The sequence below is a fragment of the Miniopterus schreibersii genome (genome assembly GCF_964146895.1).
Source record: "Miniopterus schreibersii genome assembly, chromosome: 1".
Classification (NCBI taxonomy): Eukaryota; Metazoa; Chordata; class Mammalia; order Chiroptera; family Miniopteridae; genus Miniopterus; species Miniopterus schreibersii.
Genome location: NC_138101.1, coordinates 197,885,346 through 197,898,231, shown reverse-complemented (window position 1 = coordinate 197,898,231; position 12,886 = coordinate 197,885,346). Strand labels below are relative to the sequence as shown.

The window sequence follows — 12,886 nt, the reverse complement described above, 5'->3', positions numbered from 1 at the left end:
TTTTTAGTGACACTGATGTTTTCTTCCCCCGAAAGAAATTAGGATGTACAATAAGGGTATGAAAATGCACGTAGGGAAGAAAAAAAAACCCCCCCACCCGTTTGCCCCGAGGCCCAGGGACGCGCAGGGAGCAGGTCTGGAGACGGGTCTCACTTCTGTCTGCACTTGGCAGCTCCGAGGGCAGGAGGCAGCCGCAGACCAGGAGACGCTGCTTCTGCCTCGGCCGAGAGCTGAGTCAGGTTCCTTCCTCTCGGCCCCGACACTTAAAATCCTCTGCCATCTTGGATGATTTTTTTTCTTCTTGCTGGTTGGTTTTGCGTCTGTTTAGTTTCTGAGGCCTCCGGAACAGTGCTCGCTGGATTCTTTCTCTGAGGATACAGATTCTGGTCCCAGCCGGGGCTTGGAGCACGTGGGGATCCAGCTACACGATCGTTGTTTATACGCAGAGCAGCCGGGGAGGTGTCGTTTTCCCTGCCTTTTTTATCCGTCACATTGTTTTGGGGTGTCTGAAAAGTCATTGTCATGATGGGGTGCTGGGCAGAGAATTACAGCCCAGTAGGGCCTGCAGGTTTAAACATTTTTTTTTTTAATGGTTTCAAAAACAAATAAGCGGCCCATGAAGGCGGGGCGGGTGCTCCTGCCAGGAGGCGAGGCCTGACTTCTCTGGAGCGTTTGCAGGGAGCAGCCGGCTTCCCGAGCGAATTCAGCCTGAGGTCCGGCGAGCACATCAGCTCCGTCTCGAAGGCAGCCGAGGTGAAAACTGACGGCGGGGCCCACGTCGGCGTGCTGTGACTCCCCCCGGTTTCTAAGGGGAACACTCTGCAGTGACACGTTTCCACGAGGACCCTGCTCCCGGTTTCTTTAATTACCCTAAACAGCGGTGTAAAAAGCTCAGCTGAATGCAACCTCTGTGCAGCGGCCGGGAGCTGGGCTAGACGGAATCGAAGAGCAGTGTTACTGGTGTTAATGTGCCGGCAATCTTTATTGAATTAATCCCGCGAAGTGTTAATTTTTACAAATTTTGTTGTGCACACACCGTGCGTCACCGTGGGTGCGTTAGGAGACGGAAATGGATTTCACGTCAGAAAATAAGCCAGGAGGTGCCCATCAGACTGCAGCTCCCTTGGAAGAAAATTTGTGATTTTCGTCGTCAAGTGCTACCTGTGCTGAAAGGAAGGCTCACAATATGTGTATTAAATGCCATCTATGTGCAGAAAACTCAGATAGAGTAGCTACTTAGCTGGGGGTGATTACAGGCCTGCTCAGTGCGTCAGTCAGTGACATTTCAGACCTGGCTTGGGAACAGAGAGACCACAGAAAGATTTTGTTCTTACGTGATGTAGAGCGTTGAGCCTCAATATCCTATATGTCTATTATAAAAGGTAAAAAGAAATGAAAAGGGGAAAAAAAATCAACAAAATCCAGGGGAGAGTTGGATTTTTTTTTATTATAGTAGGAGACCAACTGCATATAACTCTACTAAATGTAACTAAAAACAAATAAGTGCATTTAAATTATAGCAGGGTCCCCTTTTCTGCAATTTGATTTCTTTTTCTTTCTTTTTTTTCCACCTTCTACTGACCAAGTTAGAATTTTTTTCCATCTACAACAAGGAGCCCTGCTGGCCCTGGGGTTGCGTGTTCCCCGACTGCCCAGGTACAGCTTTATCGTCTGATCTCCGCAGAAGGGGGTGATGCTGGCGCTCCTCACATCCCTCCCTCCACCCGCACCTGGAATTGTAGTCGCTTTTCCTGGCTGCTCCCGGCTTGAGTCACGGCAGTAACCTCCTTGCAGGGCACTGTTTCTTGGAGTTCTTTTTATTGGCCGGGCTGCATTGTTTTCACTGAATTCTCCGAGGTTCTCCGAGTTCAGACTTCCTCCCTCTGTGTATGTGCTCCCTGCGTGCAGGGCGGCTGAGCCAAAGCCCTGTTGGGGTCTGTGGGACCTGAGGGCCACAGCTTCCTGAACTCACCCGATTTGAAACATGTTCTATAGAGAACCCGATTTTTAACAAGTGCCAGGACTCAGCATCTCCAGGTCCCCCATTCCTCAGACGTCAGGCACTGTGGATGCTCGTGGGAAAGAAAAACGTGTCGTTAGTTGGAGTCATCTCCTGGTTTATTTCCCTCATGTGACATGTGACTTCAGCCTTGACTGTGGTCCCTCCCCAGTCCCCACCCCCCACCCCCAACAACTATGGGGAAATGGGAACGTGTCTAAGGGATGCCCGGCCAAGCTGGTCATTGGAGTCTGGCCACTAAGTTCCATCTAGAAAGGGGCCCTAGGTTCCTGACCCCAAGTCCCAAATTCTTCACGCCTGGAACCCAAATGACTTATCCAGCTTTTTACTTCAGTTTCTAGGCTGCGCTTTTCGTGTAGGGGTGGGCCATGAAGACGCTTGTAGCCTAGTGATTGTGGGTCTTGATGCAGCCTAAGAAAAAATGATAGGAGGAGCTTGGATAAGTTGTCTTAGGGCAGAAACTCTGAAGGTCGAAGCAGATAAGAAGGCCTGAGTTGGAAAAGGGGCAATTTCTCTGCTAGGTTTTTGCTGGTGACATTCAGAGACTCTGTCACCTCCAGTTTGTCCTTGGCCTCTGGAGCTTTCTGGGGATGCAAGCAGACACTGACATGTCCACGTTGCTGATACATGTGTATGGGTTTCACCTTTGGCTTTCCCCAGCCTGCCCGTCCCAGGATCGGGGGCCCCAGAGGACTCATGTGTTTCCTGTGTGTGTCTGTCCCGAAGCCAGGGTGCAGAGGCCTCCGCAAGTATGGGGGGTTCTGTTTATTTGCATACAGTAGTTCAGAGACCTCCAGGGATTTCCCTGAGAGCCCAGCACAAGAAGAGAGTGGAAGCTTCATGTTTTCCCTGTAGGTGTCGGCTTGGAATGGTCAGCTTCCTCCACCCTCCCCTGGGTGGTTCACAGAGGAGGGTCCAGACACACCCTTCCTCCCAGCATTGCCTGAAAAGCTCTCTGCCACCTCCCTGGGACTGGCCTCAGGGGGTTGGGGATTTGGGATATAACCTCACTGGTTCTAGGCTCAGGGTGCAGAAAGGGCACCTGCTGCCCCAGAGTAGCTCAGAGACTTGCATCTTGAGGAAATTAGGGTTGGCAGCCACCGACCCAGGTGCTTTTGGACCTCATGGAGGGGTGACCTGCGCTCCTGCTTCTAGTTGCAAGACGGAGCTGCTGGGGGGACATTCCCTTTTCAGCCCTGGTGAAGGGAAGAAGGCAGGTTTGGTGGTGCTGTTGGGGGGGCATGGTTGTTCTTAGGCCTCGCCTCTCCCTTTTCTGGGATGCAGTAAATGACAGCATGCTGGGGAGCAAAAATAGTGGAGATGGTGATTCACCCCTGACAGATCTCAGAGCGTGGGAGGGGAGGTGCCCAGAGGAGGGGGCCTGGCACAGGGTGCCTGGAGGGATGAGCTTCATGCCTCCTCTCGGTGGCCAAGGCTTCTCAAGAAGATGAGCTGTGCGTATCACATGGGCTCTCTGGGTGGTCATGGTGGAAGCCCACCTATCCCCTGCCCCTCCCTCTGTGCCCTCACCCCGAGTGGGCCTCTCTAAGCCCAGCCAGGCCAGGTGGTGAGGGCAGCCCAGCAGCTCCTTCGCCTGCATCGGAATCCCCATTCCCGGTCACCCGAACAGCTGTTTTCAGCAGGCAGTCCCAGCAAAGGCTCAGTGTGGATCTGAACTTTGTTTCCACATCTCCCCTGTAATGACCCTGAAGGAGATCTTTAAACATAGTCGTGCAAACCCCGTGAGACCCCACTTCCCCTTCCCATTGCTCCTCTGTTAAAGGACCCTTACACATGCACCCCCAAACTCGAACCCTTGGCAGCCAGGGCCCTGGAGACCGGTGATGGCGCCTGACTTGGAATGAGAATTGCGAAGTGAAAAGTAGACTTGGGGAGCCGCTCCCCTCAGAGGGCTTCTTGGTCCCCCAAATGCTCTACTGCCAGGAGCTGAGCCATACGGCATCCACGTGCCCTCTGGGCCTGCCCTGGGCCCTGTCCTGGGTCCTGGGCTTGCAGGTTTCCACGGTGACTTCAGGTGTTCACTCAAATGCTTGCATTCCTTGTCTGCTTTGTTTTATTATACATATTTTTATAATAGAATGAAAAACAAGTTCTAGTCTTTGCTGGTTCCCAGACCTTGGCAATTAAAAACGAAGGAAAAGACATGAAATAAGACCTGGGTAGTGAAGGAATTTATTATTTGAGTACCGCCTCCCCCTCCCCCCAAGACCTGTGTGGCTCTGAAATTGAGTAACAAAGAAGGTGCTTTAGACTCCTCCTCTGTTCCTGCTGCCTCGGCCACACCCCTGCCCCTGTCCCCGCCCTCCCCCCACAAAAAATTAAAAAGGGCAAGAGACAGATGATGGGTTAGGGCAGGACCTGTCTGGTGAGTACCTGTGCTGGCTCATTTAAGGTGGCACTCCACTTCTTTCAAATAGGAAATTGCCAAAATGGATGTCATCGGCTGCTAATTAGATGTATTTTAACTGTGGGATCGTTTTACCAGCTAATACTATTATTATGTGCTTCCATGTGAGCCATGCTGGAGCTGCTAAAATAGGAGCCTGCAGCCCTAGCAGACAGCTCATGGAGCTGGAAGCCGGCGGAGGCTCCTTTCCTTGGTGGCAGCTGGTCCCCGTGTGTGGTTGGCCCTGAGATGGTCAGGCCAAGGTCCTCTCAGCTTCTTGACACACACCTTTTCCCATTCGACCGTCTTCTTTATGTGTCTCCACCAGGGCCTGAGTCCAGAGGGGGTGCTGAGCTCTCCAGATTGGGGACCCCCCAAATCACACCCCTCTCCAACAGTCACCATCCCCCCTAGAAGCAACACATGCCCACGGGCTGTGCATGTGCCCACCTCAGACACGCCGGCCCTGGGTTTCCAAACCTGAGCTGGCTTTCCTCCCTCCTCTCTCTCTAGCAAACCGGAAAAGAGTCCCGATTTCCCGTCAGGTGCGGGGTGTGGGCTGGAAGGAGGGTAATGATCCTTAAATGTGAGCAGAGCCTGTGACTTCCTGTGATCTCTCTCTCCCCCCTCTACTGCCCCACCCCCTTAATACATAGCATTTTTATCACCCTTAAGACAAAGTAGCTGGCAAAATATTGAAGCCATCCGAAAGAAATGTTTTTATTTGCCCGCGTGCGAATTGGGTTATCTGCCTATCTTGTTTATAAATTTGAGGCTGCCTTTCCTGCGGTCTGCTCGACTCTCAAATCTTTCCCGGCTCCTATTTCCATATTTCTGCGTGCATGTTCTTTGTTAATCACTTGGCAAGCGCTTATTTGAATATTAAAAATTTCTTTAATCATCAAAGGCAGGAGCACAGCCTCATGAATATTCATATTTTTCCCCCTCCTCATTACCCTGCAGTAAAAGCCAAACAGCCATCAATCGCCCTCATTACGGGCTCTGGCGTTTTGATTGGCTGCCGGCTGCCCAGAGCTTTTTATTTTTTTATTTTTTCTCTTCTATGAGCTGTCTTGTACCTGCCAACAACCAAAAAAAAAAAAAAAAAAAATCAACAATGCAAGAATAAATTTCTCTGGTTGAAAAACAACTTTGCAAACTTGTCAAACAGTCCTGCCGCCAGAGTGGCCACCAGCACTACCTGTGCCCCTAAAAAAAAAAAAAGACCCAGGGAAAAAAAGGGGGGCAGGGAGAGGAAAAATTAAATAAATAAATAAAGAGGGAGAAACTTGAGCCTCGGCGATGAATATTTGTCAAGAGAGTTGACGTAAGTTTCATTTGCATAATGACTTTGTACTTCTGCATTAATAAAATTTGCATATGAAGCCATGTTAATTACTCCTGATCATGCTTTTTGCATTCATGCATAGTAATTTTCTCCGACTTGTGAGAATTAATGTCTTGGCATGGGGGGAGGGGGCGCGGGATTGTCAGGTTTCCTTGCCAGTGGCCCTCACTCCCGGGCGCTGGCTCCCTGTCTGTCTGTCGCCCTCCAGGATCTATGACTCATTTTTGCACTATCAGTAGGAGTTCTTGGCTTTAAAAAATGTATCAATTGAAAGGCACCGGTAGGGAGAAAAAAAAATATACATCTGCACAGTGTATTCCAGAGTCTGCAGCCCTCCCACGTGGGAGGGGACACCCGAGAATTCAGCCTTGGAGAGGCTCGCGATCCCCTCCGAACCAGGCCGGGCTCTTCCAGCGGGTTTTTGTGTCTACACGCCGGTGGGTGCGCGCGTTTGCCGGGGAAGTGCGCATGTGCCGGGAAGGAAGCGGCCCATCTGCGGGCCCCTCCCGCCGGGAGGCAGGTTAGAGACCCCCTCGGAGTGGATGCGCTGAAAATGACCTTACACCCTGATTGGAGCTCAAGAAACGTTTTGGGGGTCTTCTGCTTGTGCTTTTTTGTGCCTCTTTGTACGGATGCACACAGCGAGGTTCTGGCCCCCGTGAGCCGTGAGGTCCTGGGCACCCGGCCTCAGTTTCCTCATCTGGGAGAGACTGTCTGTTACCTCCTAAGAAGGCTGCTGGGCTTAAATGAGATGGTATATGTATCCATTGTTTATTTCTTTCCCTAATGAAAGTGAGTTTCCACCATAAGCAATCCCGCCAGCCAGGGGTTTATTTTTAAGCCACCTGGATCCCGGTAAAGCTGGAATGGCGTCTCGGCGTCCCTCTGCCACATACCGCGGCACACGTGCGTCTGTCTGTTCCCGAGGGGACCCCCCTGAGACCGCCAGAGAAAGTGGTTTTTGCAGGAGTGCACTGCAGGGCTTCTGAGGGTGCCTTTCTGTGTGTGTGTGTGGGGGGGGGAGGAACAATTCCAGAATGGAAAATAAATGAGTGATGGTGACCAGTTATTGAGTGTTTACTAGAAGCTCGGCTCTGGCCAGGCGTGTCCTGACTGTCCTTTAAAGGTGGGGCTCTGAGAAAGTGACTCACCCTGGGTCACGGCCAGGAAATGGCAGAAGAGAAATTGGAACCCGGGCTGCGGGCTCCGAGGCCTCGCTGTCTGAGCTCCCAGCTTCCCGTGCATGTGTCAGTCTCTTGTCACAGTGTCTCAGGCGTTCTGTCAGGTGTCCTGGGTTCCTTGGCTGTACTTTTGAAGGCAGACACCCCTTCCTTGAGAAGGAGGGAGAGCTGGGAGGTGGCCTGGGACAGGCACTAAGGCCAGAGACAGTCCTCACCGTGGCTTTAAAAAAAAAAAAAAAAAATTGAGATAAGATTCATATAACATAAAATTCACCATTTTAACCATTTCAACGTATACGAGCAATGGTTTTGAGTATATTCACAAGGCAGCCATCATCACTATCTAACGCCAGACCTTTTCATCACCCTGAAAGAAACCCCTCCCGCCCATGAGCCCTCTCACTCCCCTCACCCAGCCCCTCAGTTACTCTGTCTCTTCGGGACTTGCCTGTTCTGGACTCTTCCTACATATGCATCATACGATAGGTGGCTTCTCTCAGCCCCTTGGGCTCTGGCACTAGCTTCAGATGAGGGTTTCTGGAGTTCCACCCTTGGGCAGGCTTAAGCTGCTCCAGCATGAATCCCCCGCCCCCCAGGATCCTTTGCAGATGGCCCCTCACCCTTGCTGGCCCCTCCCCTGCCTCCATTGAGCCCCCCTCTGGAGTAGGTGGACTTCAGCAAGGTGAGAATTCTTAATGAGGTGTGGAAGCCCCTACCCCTCCCTGTCCTAAGCCCCACTTTCCAGAAGGAGAGAGTGGCTGGACCTAATCTGTGGTTCTTCCTTCCAACCATGGAGATACAGGTTCTGCTCGCTTCCGGCTTGGACTGTCACCAGGCCCAGGGGCTCTGTTGGTTTTCTCAGCCCTGGTCAATGCTGGTGGCTGTGTTGTGGCCTCACCCAGGACCTGGGGACCCACTCGAATTTGCTCTTTTGCTACCTCTGATGGCCTGACTGAGCCCACAGACCCGCAGGCCCCCTGCCCCACGGCCCTCCTCCTCAGGATCCTGGGGTGTCCTGGTCACTCCACCCCAGCTGCAGCCTGAGGGGGAAGCAGGGCACATCTAGGCTTTGGAGACACAACTGAGTTCAGGTTCCACACCTCCCTGAGCCTCAGTATCTCCGCTGTGGAGTGGGGATGATCTTCCCTGCTGAGTGGGGTGGTTGTGCTAGGTGTTCACACAAAGCCACTGTCACAGTAACGGCTGATCCCGAGCCTCCCAGGGTCTGTAGGCAAGGCCCCTGTAGTGGACAGGGTCACACGTGCAGTGCCCAGGGGTTTTCAGGCAAGGACTGGCCAGGGCAGGCTTCCAGGAGGAGGCAGGTGGCACTGGCCTCAAATGCTGACCTTCCTTGGGGCCTGCCTTATATCTGGGGCATGGCCTGCTTGGCATCTGTGGCTGGAACTGCTTATGGGGTCCTTGGCCGTGCCATTCCTGGGCCTTGGGCTTAGAAACATCTCAGGCCCTGGGCCTAGCCTAATAAGAGGTCTTCCTTGGCCCAGAGGGGCCCAAGTGGTTGGTGTTAGCTCTGGCATCCTGGCAGGACATTTGTAGGTCTTCTCAAATGCCCTGATGCCCTCAACCCTGGGTAACAGACAAAGAACCTCGGTTCTGGAGCCAGGCAGCCAGGGGTTTGGTGCGGCTGGCTCCTGGTGTGTGCAGCTTTCTGTGGCCACATCATCAGTTTCCTGGTCTGTGCAATGGGCATTGTTAGCCCCACCCCATGGCATGTTGGGAAACTCACTGGAGGTGAACACTGTGGCTCCTGGCTCTCAGTGGGTTTGCATGGCCCTGTGGCTCTTCTGGATGGAGGATCCCGAGTGGGGCCGTGGAGTGGGCAGACCCCCCCCCCCCAGACCTGTGTGGGGCGGTGAGCAGTGTCGGGTGGCCTCCCTGGCAGAGCCGGCCCAGGGCCCAGCTGCCTGTCGTCTTGTTGATGTTTTCTTTTTGTCTCTCTGATGCTTCCCTGCTCAATTATTTACCCAGGGAATTTGGGCTTCTTCACTTGTGGTTTTGGCAAGGGCTTCACACAAATGTTTTGCCCTGGTGGTCTCTTAGCCATTTAAGATAAACGGCCAAATCAAATGCAGGCTGTGCTGGGGAGCTGAGGCGAGGCAGGCCCCTGGCCCTGTGTCGTGGCCACCAGACCGGGAGGCGTTAGGAGTGGTGCTGGGCAGTGCCAGGGTTCTCTTGGGGAGTGTCCAAAGCCTTCTGAAAGGCCTGGGGGCTTGGGTTGCTGAGGAGGACCGTGGGCTGGAGAGAGGCACCGGCTGGCTGTTCGCCAGGCTGGAGGTTACCCAGTGCCCTGTGCCCCGAGGTGGACTGGAGGTGTCCCAGGCCTGTACAGACAGGTCGTCCCAATAGAGCAAGTGGTGGTGGCCTGGAGTTTCCTAGGGTGGGTGGCCCAGATTTTTGGGAAAGATGCCCAAATGGAGCCTGTTCCACAACACTTCAGAAGCCCCCGCGTGGGGGGACCTACCTGGGAGTGGGCACCCTGAGAGCTCCCTGCATTAGGCCCCCAGGGATGGGAGTCTGGCCCCAGGACAGCCCAACCTGGCAGCTGTGGAAGTGGCACCCCTCCGGCCTCTGCCTGTGCCCCAGTGGTCTTCCCTGCAGCGCCTGGCACCCTGGAAGGGTGGCCCGCAGCCCTCCGCCCCGGGCCCCTGCTCCGCGCCCCGAGCCCCGAGCCCCGTGTCCGGTCCAGGGCCCGACTGACCAGTCTTTTCTATTGTTTTTTCTCCAGGGCCGTGCAGGCCTGCCCAGCTGCCCGCGATGGCCCCCATAGCTGCCTCCTCCTCCCACCCTCACACATCCGTCATCACCTCACCTCTGCGCGCCCTGGGCACCCTGCCGCCCTGCTTCCCCCTGCCGTGCTGCAGCGCGCGCCCGGGCTCGGGTGACGGCGCTCAGGGTGAGGGGCACACGGAGGCTCCCTTTGGATGTCAGTGTCAGTTGTCAGGTAACAGACGCCGCGGTGGGGGGGCGGGCTCCCGGGGGTGGCGGGGTGTGCCCCGGCAGAGCCAGCAGCTGCCTCTCACAGGTGGGCTGGGGCAAGGTGGGGACCCAGGGAGGCCAGGCAGCCCCTGCCCCAACAGGCGTTTTTGGGGGGGTCCCAGGGGAAGCGGTGAAGGATGCCCTCAGAATTGAGCACCAGTGTCAGGAGGTCCCTCACGCCTCCGCCCGTTCTGAGGGTCCCCCAGAATGCACCCCAGCCTTCAAATTCCATCTCTTTGGGCTGTTTAGCTAAAGCTTAATTGGATAACGCTTAACATCTGAGGTTTTCTTGTGCCCTCTCCCCTGCCACCCCCTCCTCCGCTCCTGCCCCAGCCACTGCCCCTTCCTCCCCTAAGTCGTAGCCAGGAGAAGATTCTGTGGTTGCCATCTGTGTACATTGCCAAGCCATCCCAAATGCGTTTCTCTTTGTGAGAATGTGTTGCCCATTAAGTTGGAGCGGGGAAAAAACACTCTAAAGGAGACTTTCAGGGGTGTGTGAAACCTTGGGAGGTGTTGGGGGGCTGGGGCGGGGCCATACATTTACCTGAGGGGCTGAGCACCTACTGTGCGGCTGGCTTTCGGTTGGTGTGGCTTCCCATTTTACAGATGTGCACACATGGGCAGTGAGGTCGTTCAACCTGGCTACCATTACATCCCCTCCACCCCCAGGTCCCCAAACAGAACCCTAACTCCTGCTCTGGCCTGGGGCCCCTGGAATTTGCTGGCAGGGTCCTCTCATCCCGGCCTCTCCTGTCTGTGTTCTTGGCCAGGCCTGCCTGGTGTGAAGCACAGTGAGGCCACAGGAGCCAGGATGCCGACGCGCCAGGTGGTGGGAGCACCTGTCGTCTGGTTTCCAGGCAGGAGAGGAGAGGGTGGGTGCAGTGAGGACACATGGATTTTTCTTGACTTGGGTGGTGAAGGGAAAATGACTTTTATTGGGCGGAGTTTGCGTTTAGTTGTAGCTGTCCCTAGGGAGGGTCCCTGCTGGAGCCACAGCTCGGAAGAGGGCCACAGGCAGCCCCAGCTCCAGGGTCAGGAGCCCCCTGGGCCTTGCTGCCGGTGGCGTAGCCTGCAGCCTTCAGCATCTCTCTGTGACAGATGGCGTCATAGGTCCTGGGCTTATGCCTTGAATGCACAAAGCATAGATGGAATCGCCTGGGAGGGGGTCGCAAAGAAGCTCGGTGGCCTGGTGTCCAGGGTGACTGGGGCTCTTGTCCAGGCTCTGTAGGTCTGTGCTGTGGTCCCTGCTGGCTGCGTGGCGGGTGCCTGCTTCTCTGGGTGGCTGCCCCGTTCTCAAGGCTTCCTGCAATTAGTGCTGCAGCTCCGGCAGGCCCTGGGCAGGGGGCTCAAGCTATCAAAGATCAGCTTGAGGGTTTATGACTCAAATCGGACAATTTATGTGGAGCAGAAACTTGATCTCCCTGGTGCTCCGGGCTTTGCTTAACCTTCGGCTGGCTCTGGCTCTGCCTAGAAGCCACTGTGCCATGTGGGAGCTGTTCCATCCCCATTTGGCAGATGGGGAAGTAAAGGCTCCAGCAGGGTGAGTGCCTGGGCCAAGGTTGGGGACCTGGAATTTGTTGTCAGGGTGCCTCCTGACAAGGCCACCCTCTTCCCACCGAGCCAAATGCCGCTACCTACATCCAGGGGCGTTCTTCACAAGCCTGCTCTCAGCCACAGTGCCACCTGCTTCCTTCTAGGGGCTGTGTTGAGGACCTACTGTGTGCTGCCTTGTGCTAGGCATTCTGTGTGCATGCGTGAATTTAATCCTCACAGCAACCTTAGGAGGTAGGTTCACTCCCCACTTTACAGAGGAGAGGATGAGGCTCAGAGACGTTGAGGCCTCTCAGTTCTCATTCATTCATTCATTCATTCATTCACTCACTCATTCATTCACTTGTCCATCTGTCCACGAAAAGCCATTTCTTGGGCACCTAGTTTGTAGACACTGTGCAAACAAGGCAGAGTCAGGCACGCGGGTCCCTCCCTGCCTTCCTGCAGCTTGCAGTCTGGTGGTAGGGTGGAGGGGAGGGAAGGGGGACCTGTACACCTATAAGGAAGGCCCTTCAAAAGGGGTGGGGGGAGCAGAGGTGGGATTTGTTCCTGGGCTGCTCTTCCAGCACCTCTTTCATCTGTGGCGTTGGCTCCTCTGTTTGGAGGCCTTCTTGGGTTTTATAACTTGATGCTATCAGAGCCTAGGAACAGTCCCCACCTTTGATGTCAGTGAAGTGTCTGTGCCTGGGGTTCCTGGGACTTCTCCTCCTGACCGTCCAGGGGCCTGCTTTCAGCCTCCAGCGCTCCACCCCGATTCTCAGCACTGTCCCCTTTCATCGCTGGGTCCCCATTAATCAGCCTGTGCTGGGTAGAACCACCATATTTTCCGATCAGTTTCAACCTGGAAATATCCTATTCCAGTGGTGTTTGTCCCTTGTAGCTGCTGTCCCTGGCACCGGGCTGTTTGCATAAGTGTGTTAGTGCCTGTTTAATTAGTAGTTGGAATGGAGTCATTACATTCCCCGTTACCCATTAGGAGGAAGCAGGCTCTGTGCAGGTGGGAAGGGGCTGCCGTCCTTGCTTTGTCTTGTCCCTTTTTGGATCAGGATGCACTGACCCTATCTCTTCAAATTAATATGGAAAACCCTGGTGTAACCGCATTTTGCACAGGTTAATTGCATGCCCGGGACGCACTCGCAGTTATTTATAGAAGGGTGTGATTTCTTGGGGGAGAAAACACACAGGTACAAGTGCTGTGTGCCTCTCGGGCTGGCAGCACTCCAAACAGCCCCGCCTCCCGAGACCCCAACCCAGGCCTCCTGATGGTCATGGTGGGAGAAGGGACTTCTTTGACCCCTGCTCATCAGCGCTTTTTGACTTGGCTGAAATAATGGGCAGCTGAGTCCAGGTGTTCCTAGGAAATGAAGTTTTATCCTGAGAAATTC

At 54.4% G+C, this 12,886-nt stretch overlaps 1 protein-coding gene across 3 annotated transcripts in view; it reads left to right on the top strand.

Moving 5' to 3' along the window:
• Window positions 1–12,886, top strand: part of BCL11B (BCL11 transcription factor B) — an 88,589-nt gene that overhangs the window by 28,874 nt on the left and 46,829 nt on the right. For 2 of the 3 annotated variants that reach the window (XM_081144452.1, XM_081144453.1), the window contains exon 3: window positions 9,700–9,915. The exons of the other annotated variant lie outside the window; for it this stretch is intronic. In XM_081144452.1, coding sequence (XP_081000578.1) covers window positions 9,700–9,915 — 216 coding nt within the window. The remainder of the gene's footprint in view (window positions 1–9,699; window positions 9,916–12,886) is intronic. 3 annotated transcript variants of the gene reach the window in all.